General features: G+C 35.2%; 1 protein-coding gene across 1 annotated transcript in view; it reads left to right on the top strand.

Moving 5' to 3' along the window:
- The window catches only part of LOC104512636 (follistatin-related protein 5-like), a gene marked incomplete at its 5' end in the record, with an annotated part of 29,992 nt that extends 11,340 nt beyond the window's left edge, over nucleotides 1-18,652 (top strand). The window contains one exon of the mRNA XM_010155692.1: nucleotides 17,458-18,652. Coding sequence (XP_010153994.1) covers nucleotides 17,458-18,160 — 703 coding nt within the window. The remainder of the gene's footprint in view (nucleotides 1-17,457) is intronic.
- Nucleotides 18,653-19,465: the final 813 nt, after the last annotated feature.

The following is a 19,465-nucleotide window of genomic DNA, read 5'->3' as shown; positions in this document are numbered from 1 at the left end:
CCTATTTACTCTTTTTTAGAAGTCAGTTCCCTTTGACCATACAATACCAACCCATTCCAGAAAAATGAGAGCTTTCTGTAGCTAGATACATTTCTCAGCTGTAAACTAAAATTTTGAATGATGGAGCAGAAGACAGAGTGTGCATGGTTTATGAAATTAACATTCAGAACTAAACTTTCTGTTTACTTTTCTGAATAGAGGCATTTCGAAGCAAAAAAAAAAGTATAACAATTAAAAACATGAATTAAGTTTTGTAATACAGTTAACACAAACCATCCACTGCAATCTACATTTTATTACCATATTGGTACTACAATATGCCGCACGTTACCAACTACTGCATATTATGCCCAATCAATTTTTCTTTAACCACACTAAAGAACAAATTACAGAAAGTAAAGATAGGTAGACTTGTTGACATGTAGGAACAGAAATAAGGGTGAGTAGTTTAAAGCTAAAGGTGTCTCCATTTCTTTTATGATCCAGTCAAACTATTTCCTTTCACTACTGAGATGAAAGAGAAAGTTTTCTGCAGTCAAACACCATTAGGAACCAAGCAGTGTTTTAGCTATAATCTTTTTGTAACAACTAAACATTGATAAATATTTACTGAAAAGAAAATATATATTATTTTTAGTAAAAATCTACTAAGTACCTCCCTAATAATGTATAGAACACCCTACTGATGTTTTCGGATAGCAAATCCCTTTTTGTATAGAAAGTCTCAGTTGCAGATATATCAGGCTGGCACCTGGTGATAATTCTCGAATTTCCATGTGGTTTTTTGACAAGAATAGTTTGAGTGTTCCTGCACGTTCAAAATAAAATTTCTTCTTTATTCTCACAAAACTTTTAAAATGCAATCCTAGAATTTAGAGCAATTCAGTTTCCCATAGCTTTCAATGAGTTTCCTGTGCCAGCTAGTTGTGGTGCAATGGACAAAAATTCTTAGTCAATCAGCAATGAAAAAGAGGCTATGGCACAAAACAGTAATAATTATTAATTATTAAAAAAAACCCCAACACAAACCCCCAAAAAGTTAAAATTAAATAAATTTAGCCATGGTTGCTGTTGGAAGCCTGAAGATTTCAAAGGGAAAAAATTATATGTTCATCTTTCATATCTGGAAAAAATACTGTCTTGCTGTCATCATTGGGTTTGTTTTACCTCTGACACATGCACTTACTGCCAATATATGTTGAATTGTATCAAGAGAATGAATCAACGTAAGGACTGTTTTTCACATGCACAGTCATGCTCATATTTTCTGTGCACACAGCTTGAAAATAAATATGTGCTCCTCCCCCAGTTGTGTTGAATAGTTATTGGACACTGAGGTCACAAAAGTAGACAGGATGAGATCTATTAATCTGTGAGAGATGGTATAAATCCCAAGGTTGTTTTTTTCCCAGTTACTATTGAATCTTAGCTTTTGTAGATGTGCCTTTTAAAAATTGAATATATATCTTTTCAGTATTTGATCTTACACATTTACTGAGATGAAAATTTTATTCGGTGATCTATTTTTTGTGCCAAAACAGTTAAGAACAACCAGTGATCTTGTCCTTAATTGTCTGCTAATACCACTCCTTATCATAAAAATAGACATTTGCAATTAGTATGTGTGATGGCTGCAAAAAGATGACTTGTGCAGTACTCATGAAAATATATTCTTGGAAGCCTAAGGAGCAAAAGGGCTGATTATTTCAGCTCCACTTTTCTTAAATGGAAATGAACAAAATATAATTGGAATAAATTAAGGTCTGTCATTACACTGCTGTAAAATTTTCCAGAAGCAATGTTAAATGAACTCACTGTAATGGAGTAAATCTAACTTTTTAGATGTTTCAATCTTTTAACAAGTATTTTAAATGTCATATATTTACCTGACCTAACAAGTGGAAGAATGAGCAATCAACTCACTGATGAGATGGCTCGGAATCTGGAGTTAAAATATTGTCAGATTGAGTTTTTTCTCTTTTTTATTTCTCTGTTGTGTATGGTAATAAGGGAAGTGGTCTTTCTAAAATTATATTTATTCATTTGCTCAGAATAGTCCAAAAGCTAAGTTTTTCTTTAAGATGTAAATGGAATATGCTGCCAATTTCCTGCAAACCTTCTGAAATGAAAACTTTGTGGGGTAGTGAATAAATTCACACACCTTTCCAAAGTTTAAACCCCTACAGAAATGAGAAGTAGCAGAAGGACTCTGAGAGCATTTTCAGTAATTCTATGCAAATAAGCAACCAAAAATATAATTTTGCTTCAAAAATCCTGTATAATCAGAAAGGAATTGCTGTTCATTGTTTTGCAAGTCAAACAATGGAAGTGTTAAATGCTGAGTCAACTGTAGACAAAGCATCACAAAAAAAGGTAGAATTAATTTGGGGGTTGAATTTTTCACATAGAGAGTATAATCTAGCTCAAAGATGCATGGCAATTTTATATTTTACCATATTAACAAGTTAACAAGGCACAGGGAAATGGAAAGTTCAAAACAGTTCTCAGTCATCAATCTATAAACATAATACACTGTTACAGGGGAAGCAACCTGACAGCTTGAGGAACTGGAGAAAGACGCACAGTAGTACCAAGACGACCAGAGAAGATCTAGTAACTGCAATTTCTAACAATGAGTGTGGACTCCATCAATGAATCCTATATGGTAGCACAACACGCAAAAGAGGTCCATCAAAGTTAGGAGTTCACTCTGCAGTTTCCCACTTTGTAAACTGTGTCTCTGTGAAAGTAGTGCTAAATGGAAACCTTGTGGTCATTCTTTCCCCTCTGTTTTTTTTTCCCTCCAATAGGAGGATCGTCTAGTCCAGAAATGTGTTACTTTTGAAAGAGAAGCTTATAGGAACGTCTGAGAAAGATGAAACTGAGACAGCAGAAAGTCTTTTTCTACTTTTCTTTTTTCCCCAAATAGTGGATTTTACAGTATCTTTGTTCTGGGGGGAATATGAAGAATGAAAGATTGAGATCCAGTTCAGACAGTTTAAATGCTCTGAAACTTACTTTGTTCAACTAGCACCACTGGCAACAGCAACTACTTTTGAAATAAGTGCCTTGTGGGAAGATGTGCAGGTACTCTTTAGTGTATCAAACCTATAGTCTCCATTCCTCCTCTGTTCACACATCCCCACCCAAAAAGCAAGGAGTCCATAAATGTAAGCACTACGTATCTTCAAATTAGAAAACTCTCAATCCTTTACGTACATATAAGATAAGCCATGTGCCCATACTTATGCTTCATCTGTATCTTCCTTCAGCTCCCTTTCTATATTCTAACTCAGAAAGACTTGTGTTTGCAGGCTTTAAAATGTATTAGGTTGTAAGGATTCCCAACTCAGTGGAAAACCACCTACAGAAATTATGAGCTAACTGACAGCACTGCGAAAATACAGTCAAGATTTGCTGTCACTGAAATATGTCAAAGATCTGATGTGCTGAGGTGTATATGACATTTTTTATCCCAGGTCATTTTGGAATTCATGGAGAAAATATTTTTAATTTTAAAATTAACTTTCATCTCAGTGTCATGAAATTTAATTAAGAATTAATTGCTAAATTTAGCTAAAATAAACGTATTTTTAATAATGTAGTTAAATCTCTAATTGTTTCTAACCTAACAATGTATATGTATGTGTATATGCACATAAACACACATATATGTAAGAAATCACTCTTGAAAACTATTTTGTTTCTGGAATCAGTTATCCTGCCTTCCTTTTGTCGTGTCAGCTGACAATACAATACAAATGCTGCTAGAACATTTTATTCAACTCAGGCTCCAAATCTTTTCCTCTTAGGTAGCTTGAGTAAAACTTCACAAAGCACTAAAAAAGCCAGTGGTCAAAAGAAAAATAAAATTATATATAAAAAACACCTATTTCCACTCCAGTCTAGCCATTTGGAAATGAAAATTCCCTTTAAATGTTGCCTAAAAAATGAGACTGCAGACAGCCTTTGCAGCACTATAAAGCTATAGCATCAATAAAGGAAAATTCCTTGTGTTCCACTCATCTTTCCCCATTAGCTCAGGAAATGGCCAGATCCTAGCTTAAGGTAGTCTAGTCAGCTCTACTAAAGGGGAGGGAAATTTTGCTAAACTGTAAAAGTTTTTCACACTGTAAGTCTTCCCTTTTCCTTGTGCAGAGGTCATTAGGGGAATATTTACCTTTGGGGTAGTATGATCTGTCCATCTGAAGTGACCAAACCAATCAATATTATTAGTCAATAAATGCTGTACCTGTCTCCTTGTACCTATCTGTTTTTAAAAATTCAGCTTGTATCAGTATGGGAAAATATATGACACAATGAAATATGTAAACAATATATTAAGAAACTAATCCCTGCAATTATAGCACATAATTTGTTGTACATAGTGATTAGAAGTTATCTTATTTTAGTGCTACCTTAATTACTTATTGGTTTTCCAAATAAAGCAACTTAAAATGGTTCATTTACTAGCATTAAGGCACTCTTAAAATTAGGTAATTAACCATTTTTCTGTATGTTTGCTCATAAACTGCCAGTGCACAACTTTTTAAAACAATTTGCTGGGTCTAGTTTGGGTGGAGTTAATTTTCTTGATAGCAGCCAGAACAGTGCTGTGTTTTGCATCTGTGACTTTGGAATAGTGAAATTTTTTTTTGAAACTTTCACTTGTACATTTCTGGTTTTAAGCATTCAGAGTAGATTTTTATTCATTACATTAAGCTTTCTTATTTGATGTTATGTTACAAACCTATCTTTTATTTTTTAATGAATCTGAGAGGCTTGTGTGACAATGTGAATCAAGGATTTTAGGAAGCTTCCAAATCTAGATGGATAGAGAGTTTTGTCTATAATCCTTCCATGGATTCCCAAATGTCAGCATGCAACATTTTCTTGTAGATAAAATATCTAAACTTCCATCTTAACTGAACCACTACCAACCCCTACTCCCCATATTATTTACAAATTAGAACACAACTTGCCATGGTGTGCCTGATTTTTTTTTCCCCGAAGATAATCTTACATTTCCAATACAGATCCCATCCCTGATGATTTTATGTACCAAAAATAATATTTTATCGTAGTTTTTACATACAATTTTTTTTTTTTCAGTCTAATATTTTCTTGATTTGGTTAACTAGTAAAGAAAAGGGAGAAAAAGGAATTGCAATATTTTGAATATTTGCATATTCCCAGGTATAACAGTATGTGATCTTCATTTTTTAAATGAAGAAAAAGTTCTTTTGAGACTGCTTTGACATGTGCAATTTATCACCTTTGTAGTCCTCTTCTCTACCACATTATTCATTTTCAACTAGTGCTGACTATTCCTTTTGACATATATAAATTTGGCTGTGCATTCCATATGACATCTGCCCACTTTGATGTTACCTCATTTTCTGGAGTGTCAGATCTTCTTAATCCTATCCTACCTTGTACTGACATTTAGAACCATCTTTAGGAATGTTTTTTGTTCACTGTGACTGTGTAGCTAGCCCTTTCTTTGACTTTCATGTCTTTAAAAAAATTATATATATATACACTCTTTTTTTTTTTTTTTTAATTAAATTGCTAACTCTCCTTCCCTACAAGGTAAAAGAAAGAAAAACACATTTGCTGCCAACACTACAAATAGACTTTTGCTCAGAAAAAGTTTCTTTATGATACAACACAAATAGTTTCAGTTATTCCTTGATTCTAAAAATCCAGAAATTAAGGTGCTTTCCCATGTCTTAAAGTTTCTTAGATGATTTTCCTGTGAACACCGTAATCATTGGACAACAATTTGCAATATTTAAAAAGTATGCTGTATATATACTTTTGCAAGCATTTCATGGGAAAACCATCAGAAAATTCATAGACACCTGCATCACTAGTATGCTGAAAATTCAGGATTTATCCCTACCCTGTGCAAATATAAACTAAAAGTGAATCAGAAGTCCTGAGCTATGTATGACGTGTTCAAACAAGACAGTTCTTCAAGCAAGATCAGAAAAAAATGACTGAAGAAGCCACCATAGTATCTGGCCAGTTATAGGGAAATTTTCTTGGTTGTTCTTTACACATAGGTCAGTTGGAGATATTTTTAGACATGAATTTGGGATGACAGTCTATTTCCTCCTTCTGGATATCTAGTGAGACATGACCTAAATGCTCTGCAAGCAAAATCTTAAACTGAAATAATAATAAAAGAAAATGAAAAAAGAAAAAAAATAATAGAAATCACAAATAATCATAGAATCATAGAACGGTTAAGTTGGAATGGACATTAAAGATCATCTAGTTCCAACCCCCCTGCCATGGATGGGGCATCCACAGCTTCTCTGGGCAACCTGTTCCAGTGCCTCACCACCCTCTCCATGAAGAAATGAACTATTATAGGCAACAATAATTTTGCAAGTCCTGAGGGGAAGACTGGAATGGCCTTGCAATGCTGAGTTTTTGAACTCAGAAACACTTCCAAAATGAAAAGTGTGGGGTTTATCTAGAGGTAAATATTTTATTTGTGCAATATACTACAGTAATTATAATGTAAAGTGACAATAAAAAAGAAATGATGTATTTTAAAATTACTTAAATAAGAAAAACTGAGTGCTGATTTAAATGGTATGAATGCAAGGCCTTTGAAGTAAAATAAATCTGTGTTAACAGTCCTCCTTAGAATTATCTGTATATGGATTTAAAGTGAGGAGTAATTTAAACAAAGGAAATAATGGTTGCTATATTGTATGTTAAATTCTTAGAATATCCTTAGCTAGAGGAAAAAGTACTACTTGTTGTTGTTGTGCTGGTGATGAAATCTCAATGGACCAGTGAAGGAAATTGAGCTATACAGGTACAAAACCAGTTCTTAGACCCATTTGCCTTTTTTCTTTCCTTAATTGTTAATATTTCTTTCTTCAGAGTTACTGTGGATAACTTCATTTCATCAGGGAAAACATTTGGTATATAACACACTTCTTTTTTTAGAATTTTGTTTAAATAGTAATACTTTCCCATGTTACCAGATTAGTAGCTTTTCATAGAATGAGTGTCTGTCCTGATTCTCTAACAGATTTTTCTTTGGCAGTTAATGGCATTTACTTTGAGTCCCAAAAAACTTTTTGTCAGTAGATTTGATCAAACTTTTCAGTAATAGAGCTTTGTCTTCCTGAGTTGATTTTTTTGCATAAATTTTGAAAAAAATGGTCCCTAATTCAAATAGAATGTTGAGTGGCTTTAAAAACAAATGTTATTCACTCAGGATAAAGTAGATAATGTTTATTGTTAATTTCTTAAATTAAGTTATAGAGGCTAAAAAAGATCTCTTTTGTACAATACTGCTGTTTGCTTCTTGTACAGATGGTTTTCATTGTAGCTCATCTAATTCTCTTCTACCTGCTTTCTGTTTTAAGAATATAATTTTCCTCTCAGATATACCTGAGATGCATATTGACTTCATAAGGGTAATGTGTGGATATAGGGACACAAAAGAAAAAGGAGGAAGGACATCAGGTTTTACATCTTCACCATCATCTTCTAGTTTTATATTAATATATTAATTAAAAATAGTATGAGTAAATTTATCCTCATTTCTAGGGGAAAAAAATTTCTTTTTTTGTGTTTTTTTAATCACTGCTTAGGTATTTCTTCTTCCATAATGAATGTAATTGCAGTAGTAAGCAGTATCTATGGCTTGTCTAAAGTAAGAAAATAACATGCAGGAAGCCAGGTTGTTAAATTACTGCTTGTTGGCAGCTCTAGCATCTTGCTTGGCTATTCTTTTTGCATAGGGGATGCAAACTAACTTCCTCTATCTGAACGGTAGGAAAAAATGATACCTTGCAAAACCCACTTTGAACATGCAGCATCAGAATTCACATGACTTTCCAACTTTGGATGGAATATCTGGTCCATTATTAATTCATACTTTACTTGACTAAAACTTCTGATCAAAATAAGATTTCATCTTCACTAATTTTTTATAGCTATCAGTCTCGGTATTGTTCTTCAGTCTGTAATAACTACTGGGTATGCAGTAATATTGCGTGATGAACTGCAGGTTTTCAAATGCAGCAGATGAATATAAACTTCATTCACACAGGTGTGCCATAAGTCTTGCCTTGAGTTTCAGTTCTTCATGATTTTTTTTCTCTTGTGACCTTTGCTTCAGTATGTTTGGCACAATAACCTTGTACAAATCTTACAGTATTATAAAGACAATAAAGGGAAGACAAGTTAGGCCTAACTGTGGTATAGTTCATTCAAATAATAGTGCCCCAGTAGCCTTGAATGTCTTCTTGGTCTATCCACCCAGGACCCATGCTATAGAATGTGAAAAGGTAGTGTAATGTAGGTGGTGCACCATTACCTCACACAGCTTTCATAGTTTCTGTCTGCACACACAGAAATATTTTAAAATTCACCTTTAAAATGGGAAATTTCCTAAACTGTTAAAATCAGTAGATATAGCATGGTTACTAGCCACATTCAATTGCATTCAGTATTTCTTGAAAAAAAATAGTTGTATCAACTCCCTTCAGAGAAGGCTGGACAGTATACAACCTCCCTGTATAACGGCTATTGTTTTTGGTTTGAAAACAATGACAACCTTTTCCAGATATGGAAAGGGATATTAGAATGTGACACTGCTGAATTTCAGGCAATAATTACCAGACTTCTGGCACTGTGAATAAGTTTTTCATTAAGCCTTTCCCCAGCACTAGAAAACAGGAAAAAATTTATGTAGGTACTACTGGGGTGAAGATGGGGAGTTAAGCACATAAATGTGACATCTTGTAACCAGGAAACCTTCCATAGAGCTGTGTGAGGTCACCAAAAATTTCAGTCAACTTTCTGGGTTCTTAGGTTCATTTACCACTACCAATAAATACACATTCTTCCAATGATATTTCTACAACAGTTTTTGTAATTAATTTATTGAAATCTAACTTCTTGCTAGGGAGCAGACCCACAGTAAAGAGATGTACATGTTTTAAATTCTTTAATCACATTCAAAGGGTTTTTGGCATAGATAGAAAGAACAATGAGGTCACATATATATATAACAGTGAGATATTTAAGAAGAAAGTGAATTTTTGTTCATTCCTCAAAAGCAAAATTATTCCCATTGAGCTATGCAATAGTCAAAGCTACTTAGACTGAACAGACTTAATAAAGAACTTGACAGGAATTTTATATAAAACCAACATTAGTCTTTCAAAAACATAAGGAAGCATTTTTCTACAGGGGGATTTGATCTGGTTTGAAAGTATCTCACCACCATAAAAGACAATGATTTAATAAGTATTTTGGACAGTGAAAGGGAGCTAGCTATATAAATCTTGTTGTGGTGACATGCTCCGAACTTGCACATTTTTTCATAAATAAAAGTCATCTGTTGCATACCATGAGGATTTATATTACAAGAAAATTTGCTTTTAGCTTTCATACCTTTCACAAACAATGGAAATTTCATGAAAAATAATGTTAAAATTGGATGTGATGAGAGAGAGGAGAGCAAGACTTGTAAATACTGATAATGTGGATGTATAGCAATAGTACCCAGTAAGATTTCAAAAATTAAATCTTTTAAAATATAAGTTTAAATTCATGCTTCATGGCATAAGTTATGTCTCAGTGATGGGCAAGTTATGCCAAACCCACTTGTTGAAAGATTTCCCATACTCAGCGGCATTTGATACTCAGATGAAAGAGCAGTAGTTTTGGTAGGCCATTAATCTGACTTGCTATGTAGATTCCTTTCTTTGTCAGCTTCAAAAAGAGAGTTTTCAGGTTAACAGTTTAGCAGCACTTAGAGAAATAGGATAGTAACAATTATGATAACTATTTTGGGAAAAAGAATGACACAATTCATGGACTTACTGTTCACTGTTTTTGTGTAACATACAGGTCTTACGACTAGGGACCAACTCCCATATTTTAAACACATTTAAAATGCTTTAAAAATACCTAAAAAAAACCCTGGTCTTGAATTTTTATTGTGAGACAGTAGAAAAGCTAGTAATTTATAACATATTTTTAACTTATTATAAATATTCTACTTGTAAATATGTGGCCTCAGTTTCCCTTTGCCTGGGTCCTGTGAAGCTCATTAACCTTTATAGAAAACTAATGTATTCCTGTGGTGGGTTGACCCTAGCTGATAGTAGCAGGAGCAATGGCTACTTTGGAAGGAATTTTATTGTTGAACATGATGTTATATGACCTGGAATGTCCCTTTGGTCAGTTGGGATCAGCTGTCCCACCTCTAGCCTATTTCTGGGAGGGCAGAGTGAGAAACAGAAGGCCTGGATGCTGTGCAAACACTGCTCAGCAATAGCTAAAATATCATTAGGTTGTCAACACTTTGGTTCACAAATAGAAGTACCTTGTCTGAAAAAAGTTAACTCCATCCCAGCCAAACCCAGTATACTACTTATTCAGAAAGTGCTATAGAATTGCTAAATATTATTATTCCTATTTCTCTTAACAATTTTTCACAAGGTATGGCTGAAAACCTTGAAAATCTGGGATTAAACACTTTATTTTTTCATATGGAGTGAGTGAAGAAAGAAGCAATCTCAGATTTCACAGTTCTATCATTTACTCCATTTGGAGTGTTATGCCCGTAGGCTATAGATTCCCACTTGATTTAACTGTAAAATAAATTGCTGGAAATGTGAATATTTGCTCCTGTGTCTTGCAGGCTTGAGTTGCACAAGATTCCGTTGTATACTCTGACAAACGCCTTTATATGCTGTCTGATATTGTGCATGATTTCACTGCATAGAAGAGACATGAGTGTTGAGATTCTCATAAATATTAATCAGGGATTAATGAATAGTGGGAGGCTTCTGCATATCAATCTATATGAGAGGAAACTTTGCATTAAATACACCACCATCTGTCTATAAATCATTTGGGAAAAGTGAAGGTACTCTCAAGTATCACTTGTTTTCCAAAAGCCAAATCATAAAAAAACAGGCTAACACTATATAGGCAACAGACACAATTTCATCACATGATTATGAATGGCTGTATTTTTTTAAACCTTTTACAAAACTAATTGCTTTTGAAAAGTTATAAGATTATAGTAGCTTTGGGGGTGGAATTCAACTATCCACAGAACAGAGTAGTAGTGCAGACTTCTTTACTCATATTTAGTATCTTGCTTTATTTTGAGTGGAGAAAAAAACATATGATAGTGAAAGCTCAGCCCATGCATCTGCTGATTTTGTTTACTGAGACCTCCAACAGAACTCTCTTACTAATACCAATTCTGTGAAATGTCCCGGTTACACTTGGCCTATAGACACCACTGGAAGACAACGCTTTGTTACAGCTCTGGTAAATCACCCTCTTTTATTCCATATATCTTTTTTGGGTCCCCTAATCTACTAACCTGTGCAATCCAAAGATGTCTTTAACCTTATTGGCTTGCAATACTGTTTTCTGAAAAATCTGGTAAGTACTATGTTTTATGCAGTTGCTTCTGCTTCCTTATCAGAAAGACTGAGATTTATCAAAATGTTAAGAGCTAGTCAACTCTTCCAAAATTATCAGGGAAAAATTATCTAACCTGACAGATATATGTTCCTATAAAAGACTTGTTTATCATCTTCCTTGAGTTGCTAGTGTCTTGTCAAATACTTCGTCATCTTTAGGTAACAAAAGTACTTCTCATTCTGCGTGTTTTGGTTTTTTGGTTTTGGTGGGTTGGGGTGTTGTTTTTTTTTTTTTTCTTTTTTACTATACCAGACATGGAATCCATAGCTTTCCCTGTCAGTTTTCTTCACATCCCCTATTCCCCTGTGTACCTTCCCTCCAGATCTTCCATTACGATTTCCATCCTTACGCCTCTGTCTAGCAATTCTCATAGACTAAGAATCAGGCACACAAACCTCACAGGCACATGAACAGACCTCTCTCTTGATTTGTTTAGCTTCATAAAACCCCATCCACGAAGCTCTTGGTGAGACAGACAGATGAACAATATACCAAACACACAGCTTGCCAAATCCTTTTATATCCAAGAAGATTGGCAGCTTTGAAACTATTTTTTCCCCCTCCTTTTTCATCTGTATTGTTGGGCTGTTTGGATGTTTACATCTCTGTCCAGCTTTACTGAAATTTTAATTGAGGCACTGAAAAGTTATAGGCAATATGACAGAATGAGTAAAAATTGTTTAAACAATAGTATTGATAAAATCCTATTAGTTCTAATAAATTACTTTTGGAAGCCATACTTATAGTTCTGGGGAAGGTTAAGTCCTTTGTGAAGGTTTACCAGGTTCCAATTTTGGATCTTTTCTCCCAGCCAAAGTTCTGTCTAATTAATATTCACAAATATTATTTTGACAAAGTGATTTCCTATATTCTTATTAGAAGTTATATATTTTATTTGTCTGTACTTGCTCCCATCTGGTTTTTTTTAATACCTTAGCTGCAATTGTAGCCTGTAGCATGATCAGGTAGAAACTATGTTGAGTCTTAGATAACCTGTATTTTCACCCAGACTTCACCAATGGATTATAGAGCCTTAGGCAAGTCATTCAACTTCTTTCTTCAGTTGTTGCATATTTGTAAAGTGCTTTGAAATCAGTAAGTAAAAACTCCTACTTCAGCTCAGTGTATTATTCTGCTCCCATAGCTGATCTTCTAGTGTACTCAGCTCCAAAAACATTACCTTCTAGGCTAACCTTACATCTGCATCTGAAGTAATGGATTTTAACGTTTGAATTGGAAAACATTATAAAGTCAAAAGTCTTTAACATGTTAACATTACAAAAGAAAAATCCATTTTTCTTTGAAAATAGTATTTTTTCCCTATTTACCTCAGAAGTCAATTTTAATATATTTCAAATATTCACTGATTTTTGTTATTGAAGTAGTCTTCCCAGAATTACATAGGTTAACTCATTTTTAAATAAACTTCTCTGTGATAAGGTTAACCAGTGTAACTTTTGCCCCTGTGTTACACTGTTCCACAGTAATCACAGATTCTCCCACGTATTGTTTCTCCCTCTAAAAATACCCTAATCTCTCCTGCCTGCACCAACCATCTTTTTGCAGTATGTCCACTTTTCTCCATGTTCCTTCTCTATGTTTTCCAACCTGCCATCTGTACATGCTAAATGTAATCTGTAGGATGAATTCTTTCTGAATTCAGCCCACACTTCCCTCTTCAGGAGCATGGTTATCCTCCACTCATCCACCAATCTACATCACTTGAACACCCACAAACACACAGACCTTGCAACCTCTGCTTCTCAGATGTGGATTCCAAAGCAGTAATACTGGAGTAGGGCAGGGATCTGTGAGGGAGGGAGTGAGGGAGTGGTCTGCATGTAATTACATTAACCTAATTGTATTAGAAATATTAGAAATAGGGCTGAAGACTGATTATATGCAATAAAATTGACAGGTCAAGAAATTTAGCTGAGTTTATATTGTGTATAATAGTAATTCTAACATTAAAAGAAAAAAAAAAAAAGAGGGCTAACAACAATCCCCATCCTTTATTAGATGTGGGGGGAAACATAATGACAAAAGATAAGGAAAAGGCTGAGGTACTTAAAGACTGAGGCAAAGAAGGCATTAATTGTTAGTTCTCTGGGTACCCAGACCACAGGGACAAGGAGCAGAATGAAGCCTCCACAAGCCAAGGGGAAATGGTTAGCAACCTGCTACACCACATGGACACACACAGTTCTTTGGGGCCAGATGGAATCCACCCAAGGGTACTGAGGGAGCTGGCAGAAGCGATCACCAAGCTACTTTCCATCATCTATCAGCAGTCCTGTCTTACCATGGAAGTCCCAGTTGTCTGGAAGCTAGAAAATGTGAGGCCCATCTACAAGAAAGTCTGGAAAGAGTATCTGGGTAACTACAGGCCTGTCAGTCTGACCTCAGTCCCGGGAAAAATTATGGAGCAGATTATCTTGAATTCCATCACACAGCATGTACAGGACAACCAGGTGATCAGGCCCAGTCAGTGTGGATGTGTGAAAGGCAGGTCCTGCTTGACTAACCTGATCCCCTTCTATGACAAGGTGGCCCCCTTAGTGAAGGAGAGAAAGGCTGTGGCTGTTGTCTACCTGGACTTTAGTAAAGTCTTTGACACAGTTTCCCACAGCATTCTCCTGGAGATACTGGCTGTTTGTGGCTTGGATGGGTTCACTCTGTTTGGTAAAAATCTGGCAGGATGGCCTGGCCCAGAGAGTTGTGGTGAATGGAATTAAACCCAGTTGGTTGCTGGTTACAAGTGGTGTTCCCCAGGACTTGGTATTGGGGCTAGTTACCTTTAACATCTTTATCAGTGTTATGGACAAGGGGACTGAATGCACTCTCAGTAAGTTTGCAGGTGACACCATGTTGGGTGGAAGTGTTGATCTGCTTGAGAGTAGGAAACCTCTTCAGAGGGATCTGGAGAGGCTGGCTTCCTGTAGTGAGGCCATCTGTATGAGGTTCAACAAGGCCAAGTGCTGGGTCCTGCACTTGGACCAGAAAAACTGCATGCAACGCTACAGGCTTGGGAACAAATGGCTGGAAAACTGCGTGGTGGAAAAGGACCTGGAGGAGTTGGTTGACAGCCAGGTGAATGGATATGAGCCAGCAGTGTGCCCAGATGGCCAAGAAGGACAATGGCATCCTGTCCTGCATCAGGAACAGTGTGGCCAGCTGGACTAGAGCAGTGATTTTCTCCCTCTACTGGGCATTGGTGAGGCCGCATCTCAAATCCTGCATTCAGTTTTGGGCCTCTTGCTGCAAGAAAGACATTGGGATGTTGGAGTGTGTCCAGAGAAGGGCAACAGAGCTGGGGAAGGGTTTGGAGCACAAGTCCTGTGAGGAGCAGCTGAGACAACTGGGGTTGTTTACCCTGGAGAAGAGGAGGCTCCGGGCTGACCTTATCGCTCTCTACAACTACCTGAAAGGAGGTTGCAAAGAGGAGTGTGTTGATCTTGTCTCCCAATAAACAAGAGATAGGACACGAGGAAATGGCCTCAGTTACACCAGGGGAGGTTTAGACTGGATATTAGGAAGAATTTCTTCACTGACAGGGTTATAGAATCATAGAATCATAGAATGGTTAGGGTTGGAAGGGACCTTAAAGATCATCTAGTTCCAACCCCCCTGCCATGGGCAGGGACACCTTGCACTAGACCAGGTTGCTCAAAGCCACATCCAGCCTGGCCTTGAAGACAGCCAGGGCTGGGGAATCCACAACATCTCTGGGCAACCTGTTCCAGTGCCTCACCAATATTCGTCAAATATTGGAATGGACAGGTGAGGTGGTTGAGTCACCATTCCTGGAGGTATTCAAAACGTGCAGATTTGGTGCTTAGGGATGTGGTTTAGTGGTGGACTTGGCAGTGCTAGGTAAAGGGTTAGACTAGATGGTCTTGAAGTTCTTTTCCAACCTAAACGATTTTATTATTCTAACTTTCTGTATTTGTTTTTGTTGCTTTTACTTTTTTTATTTATTTTAAAGTGCTTGATTTAGAAGTCTAGATATTTCAGTATTGTATTACATTTGATAGTAATGAATCCAACAGTGATTACAATGTCTAGCTCTCAGTTAATTCTCATCTAGAAAAAATGTACTTTTAAGATGCACTGGATTTTTTGGTTGTGGTTTTGCAGGAGTAAAGATTAAGGAGTCATTATCTAAAATGTTGTGATTGATCTTGAACAGTTCACTGATTCTTGCTTTACATTGGTGTTTGTTATGTAAAAAACAATCAATAACTCTAATTCTGTTTTCCTTTTTAAGCACTGCTCATGCATGTAGTTGGTTATTTAACACTGAGGTATACCATAAACATTTGAAATGTCAGAATGTTGCTTGCTATTTAAACTCTTTAAAATGCTTACTACATAGTAATGAAATATGGAATCAGTAAATTCATGCCTGACCAAAAAGATTAGTAAAAGGATAAAATTAGATGGCCAAAACAGCTAAAAATCCAATTATACCTGATGATCTTAGTCTTCCTCTGTGACTGAACCACAGACCTTGTGAGTAGAAAAGTAGCAGTATTGTCATGTTACCTTGACATAACTTTCAAAAAGGCTCATTCACCCTTTTTCTAAGCCAGACAATTTAATTCACATTACATATATTTATAAGTGGCTGAATAATCAAAGACAAAAATGATCTCATAATCAGCTCAACTTGTAATCACAGTCATTCTTATTTAAACTGGCCCTCCTTTGGGTGGGAGTTACACCAAAAGAAATCCAGAGGTCCCTTCCAATCAAAATAATTGTATAGTTATGTGATCCTATGATACTGAAGGAGTATGCAAGGATTTTGGAAGGTGGGGATAAAATTAAAGATGTTCTAATATCTATTTAATAGGAAGTGCAAATAGATTTCACCCTGATTAATGTCAGAGGAACAGACTGAATAATGTCCCGAAACCTTACTGTCTGTTACTTTGGTGGTTCACTGATAGTAAATATATTGGTGTTGCAAAGTATAGTGTGAAAAATTTGTGCTATTCTCTACTCAATTGTTGGAACATTCTGACTGTCTTAGTGCTTTATATCAACAGGATGTGAAAGCTGTGTTTAGATTATATATTGGTACACAGCTTCATTCTTAGGATTAAAGATTCAGAGAGAAATGTTATATTAAGAAATGTGCCAAAGGAAAACAGCTGTCTGGGAAAAGTGCTGTGAAAGCTATGTAGATTGTAAGCATAACTAATATACTTTCACATGACTCCATAATAATTAAAGCAATGTTTTTTTGCATATACAGTCAAATGATTGTGCGGTCAGAATTTATACATTAATATTACAGTATAGCCATATACTTTACATTTAAATGTTATAAACATTCAGCTCTAGGATTTTAAACTTTAACCATAGTATTCATGTTCAGTGAATATTCATTGATGTATAGAAAAGCATGAAGGGTCATTTAAATTGTAAGAAATATGGGGCTTTGAGTGTTGGGAGGGATAAACCTAAATGCTTTTACAACATTCAGTGCTACTGAATTGAGAAATATTCAGATAATTATCTGAATAACAGTGAGCACTGGTTTAAGTTGATGTTCCCAAGAAAGTCAAAGAACTATATGAAGTGAATTAAAATATGTGGGATGTACTATCTATTGATATTTATTCTTTTTCTCCTTCCTGACTTTTAGAAAAGTTATAACTGAATAGATATGATCAGAGTAATGTTTACCTTTTTCCTTATGTCAGTAGTAAAAAAAAAAACACTTATTAGTTAGGTAAATGGTTTTTAGACATTTTATTTGATGCACTCTAAATTACAATTAAAATAATACTAAAAATTAAATATTATAAATTACTTAATATCTTAAAGATCTGAAGCTGAGATATATTGCAATGCACTGATGCATGTATGAACTCATCTGCTTTGCGTATAATGGCCTTCCCTATTTGTACATAATGCTCACAGTAGTTGTGACTTTCTTTGATTTTGTGCTTTTCCTTCCAGGTTTGGATTGATTCTTCACAAAGATGAGCCTGTTCTTCAGAAAATTGATCTAGAAACTATGTCGTACATCAAGACAATTAGTTTAAAGGATTATAATTGCATTCCTCATTCACTGGCTTATACACACCTTGGAGGATATTTTTTTATCTGCTGTAAGCCTGACACTACTGGGGCAGTCCTACCACAGCTTATAGTGGATAGTGTAACTGATTCTGTGATTGGATATAATGGCAATGTAACAGGCATGCCATATATCTCTCCAGATGGACACTACCTTGTCAGCATTGATGATGCAAAAGGTCTCATGAGAATCCAGTCCATAACAATGAAAGGAGAAATCCAGGATGCATTTGACATTCACACTAATTTGCACATATCTGATGTAGCTTTTCAGCCATCATTCACTGAAGCTCATCAATACAATGTCTACTGTAGCTCCAGCACACAAACTGATGTTCTCTTTGTGGAGCTCTCGTCTGGCAAGGTTAAGATGGTGAAGAGTCTGAAGGAGCCTGTGAAGGCAGGCGAATGGCCTTGGAACAGTAAGAACCGTCTTATAAAAGACAGTGGCCTTTTTGGTCAGTATCTCATGACCCCTTCCAAGGAATCTCTATTTATCCTGGATGGACGGCTCAATAAGTTAAATTGTGAAATCACTGAAGTTGAGAGAGGCAACACAGTAATTTGGGTTGGAGAACCATAAGGATCTGTGTTAGATATTTGCCGAATTAATAGTTTTACAGTACATTGCACTTAAATGGCACCGTTCTTCAAATTTATACAATTTTCATTTTAAATTGTTAGACCCTTCTATATCTGTTACTTCTTTGACTTGAACATAATTTGAATCATCTTCAACATAAACATTAGTAAAACAATGGCTATTTGATAATGGTAATCCTTATTAATTATCATCTGAGATTGTGTAGTTTGACTGAAATTACAAAATATTTAATTTGATTATAAATATCATACATTATTTTAAAGGGAGTAGGAAAAACAACCCGAAAAATCTTCAGGGAATTTAATATCATACTTTGCATTTGTAAATGGAAAACTTAAATATGATTTAAATTTTGGTATGGTTTGCTTCAGACACAAAATAAGAGCTGTTGTACAACCTTTGACTCCTTAAACAGAAATGTTATGTCCTCTCCTCCAATCCACTGTTTAATCTTTTTGTGCCTTGAAGCGAAAGTCTCACATGAAAGGTAAAACATAGAAATTGTATAATCTATTCCCACTGTGGCTACAGGATTGCTTGTCATTGGAAAGAAACTTTTGTTATCAAATTCCTAGTCTCAAGTTGTGGAACATACATGGAGAGAAAAAAAAAGAAAAGAAAAAAAAAGGAGACATCATATTTGCAGTGTTTTCTGATCATTGCAATTTGAGTTTATTTTTATGGTGAGTCTTAGTTAACAAAGCTGCTTGTAGAAGCTTAAAGTTTTTTTAGAAAAAAAAATAGATGTTTGTTTTCAGCTACCACAGGGTTTCATCAGCAAGGAGTTTCAGTTTTACAAAACAAAAATATTGCACTTATCCTTTCAGAGTAAATCATGTTCTAAAAACCTGGCATCACAAAGCTTCACTCATATCATTGAGGAAACTTATTTAAAAACAAAAAAATGCATTTTAACAAATTGAAAATGCAAAGAACTGGTCTACAGCTAGTAGACAACATTTTTGCTTATGCATTGTACATCATCCATATTTGTTAACCCATTTGCATAGCTCAACTGGTTTTCTGTTCTACACACCTAATTGGATTAGTGCAAAAAACAAACAACAAAAACTTGGTATTTTTTATAGTTTGTTTACTTAGAATTCTAATATTAAGAATAGTTAAACATGTAAATGGGAAAAATAAGACTCCCAGAAGCAGAATAAAATGTCAGTAGGCTCAGAAAGCTAGCAGTAAACAACTATCCAGACTTAGAGCAATGACTTAAAAGTTTGGGAGAATTTTTATTTTTATTATGTTTTTGCTAAAGAATGCTTATAAGAT

This window comes from Eurypyga helias, unplaced genomic scaffold (assembly GCF_000690775.1).
Source record: "Eurypyga helias isolate BGI_N326 unplaced genomic scaffold, ASM69077v1 scaffold11337, whole genome shotgun sequence".
NCBI lineage: Eukaryota > Metazoa > Chordata > Aves > Eurypygiformes > Eurypygidae > Eurypyga > Eurypyga helias.
Note: the sequence above shows the minus strand (reverse complement) of the source record. Positions and strands in the feature narration are given on the sequence as shown.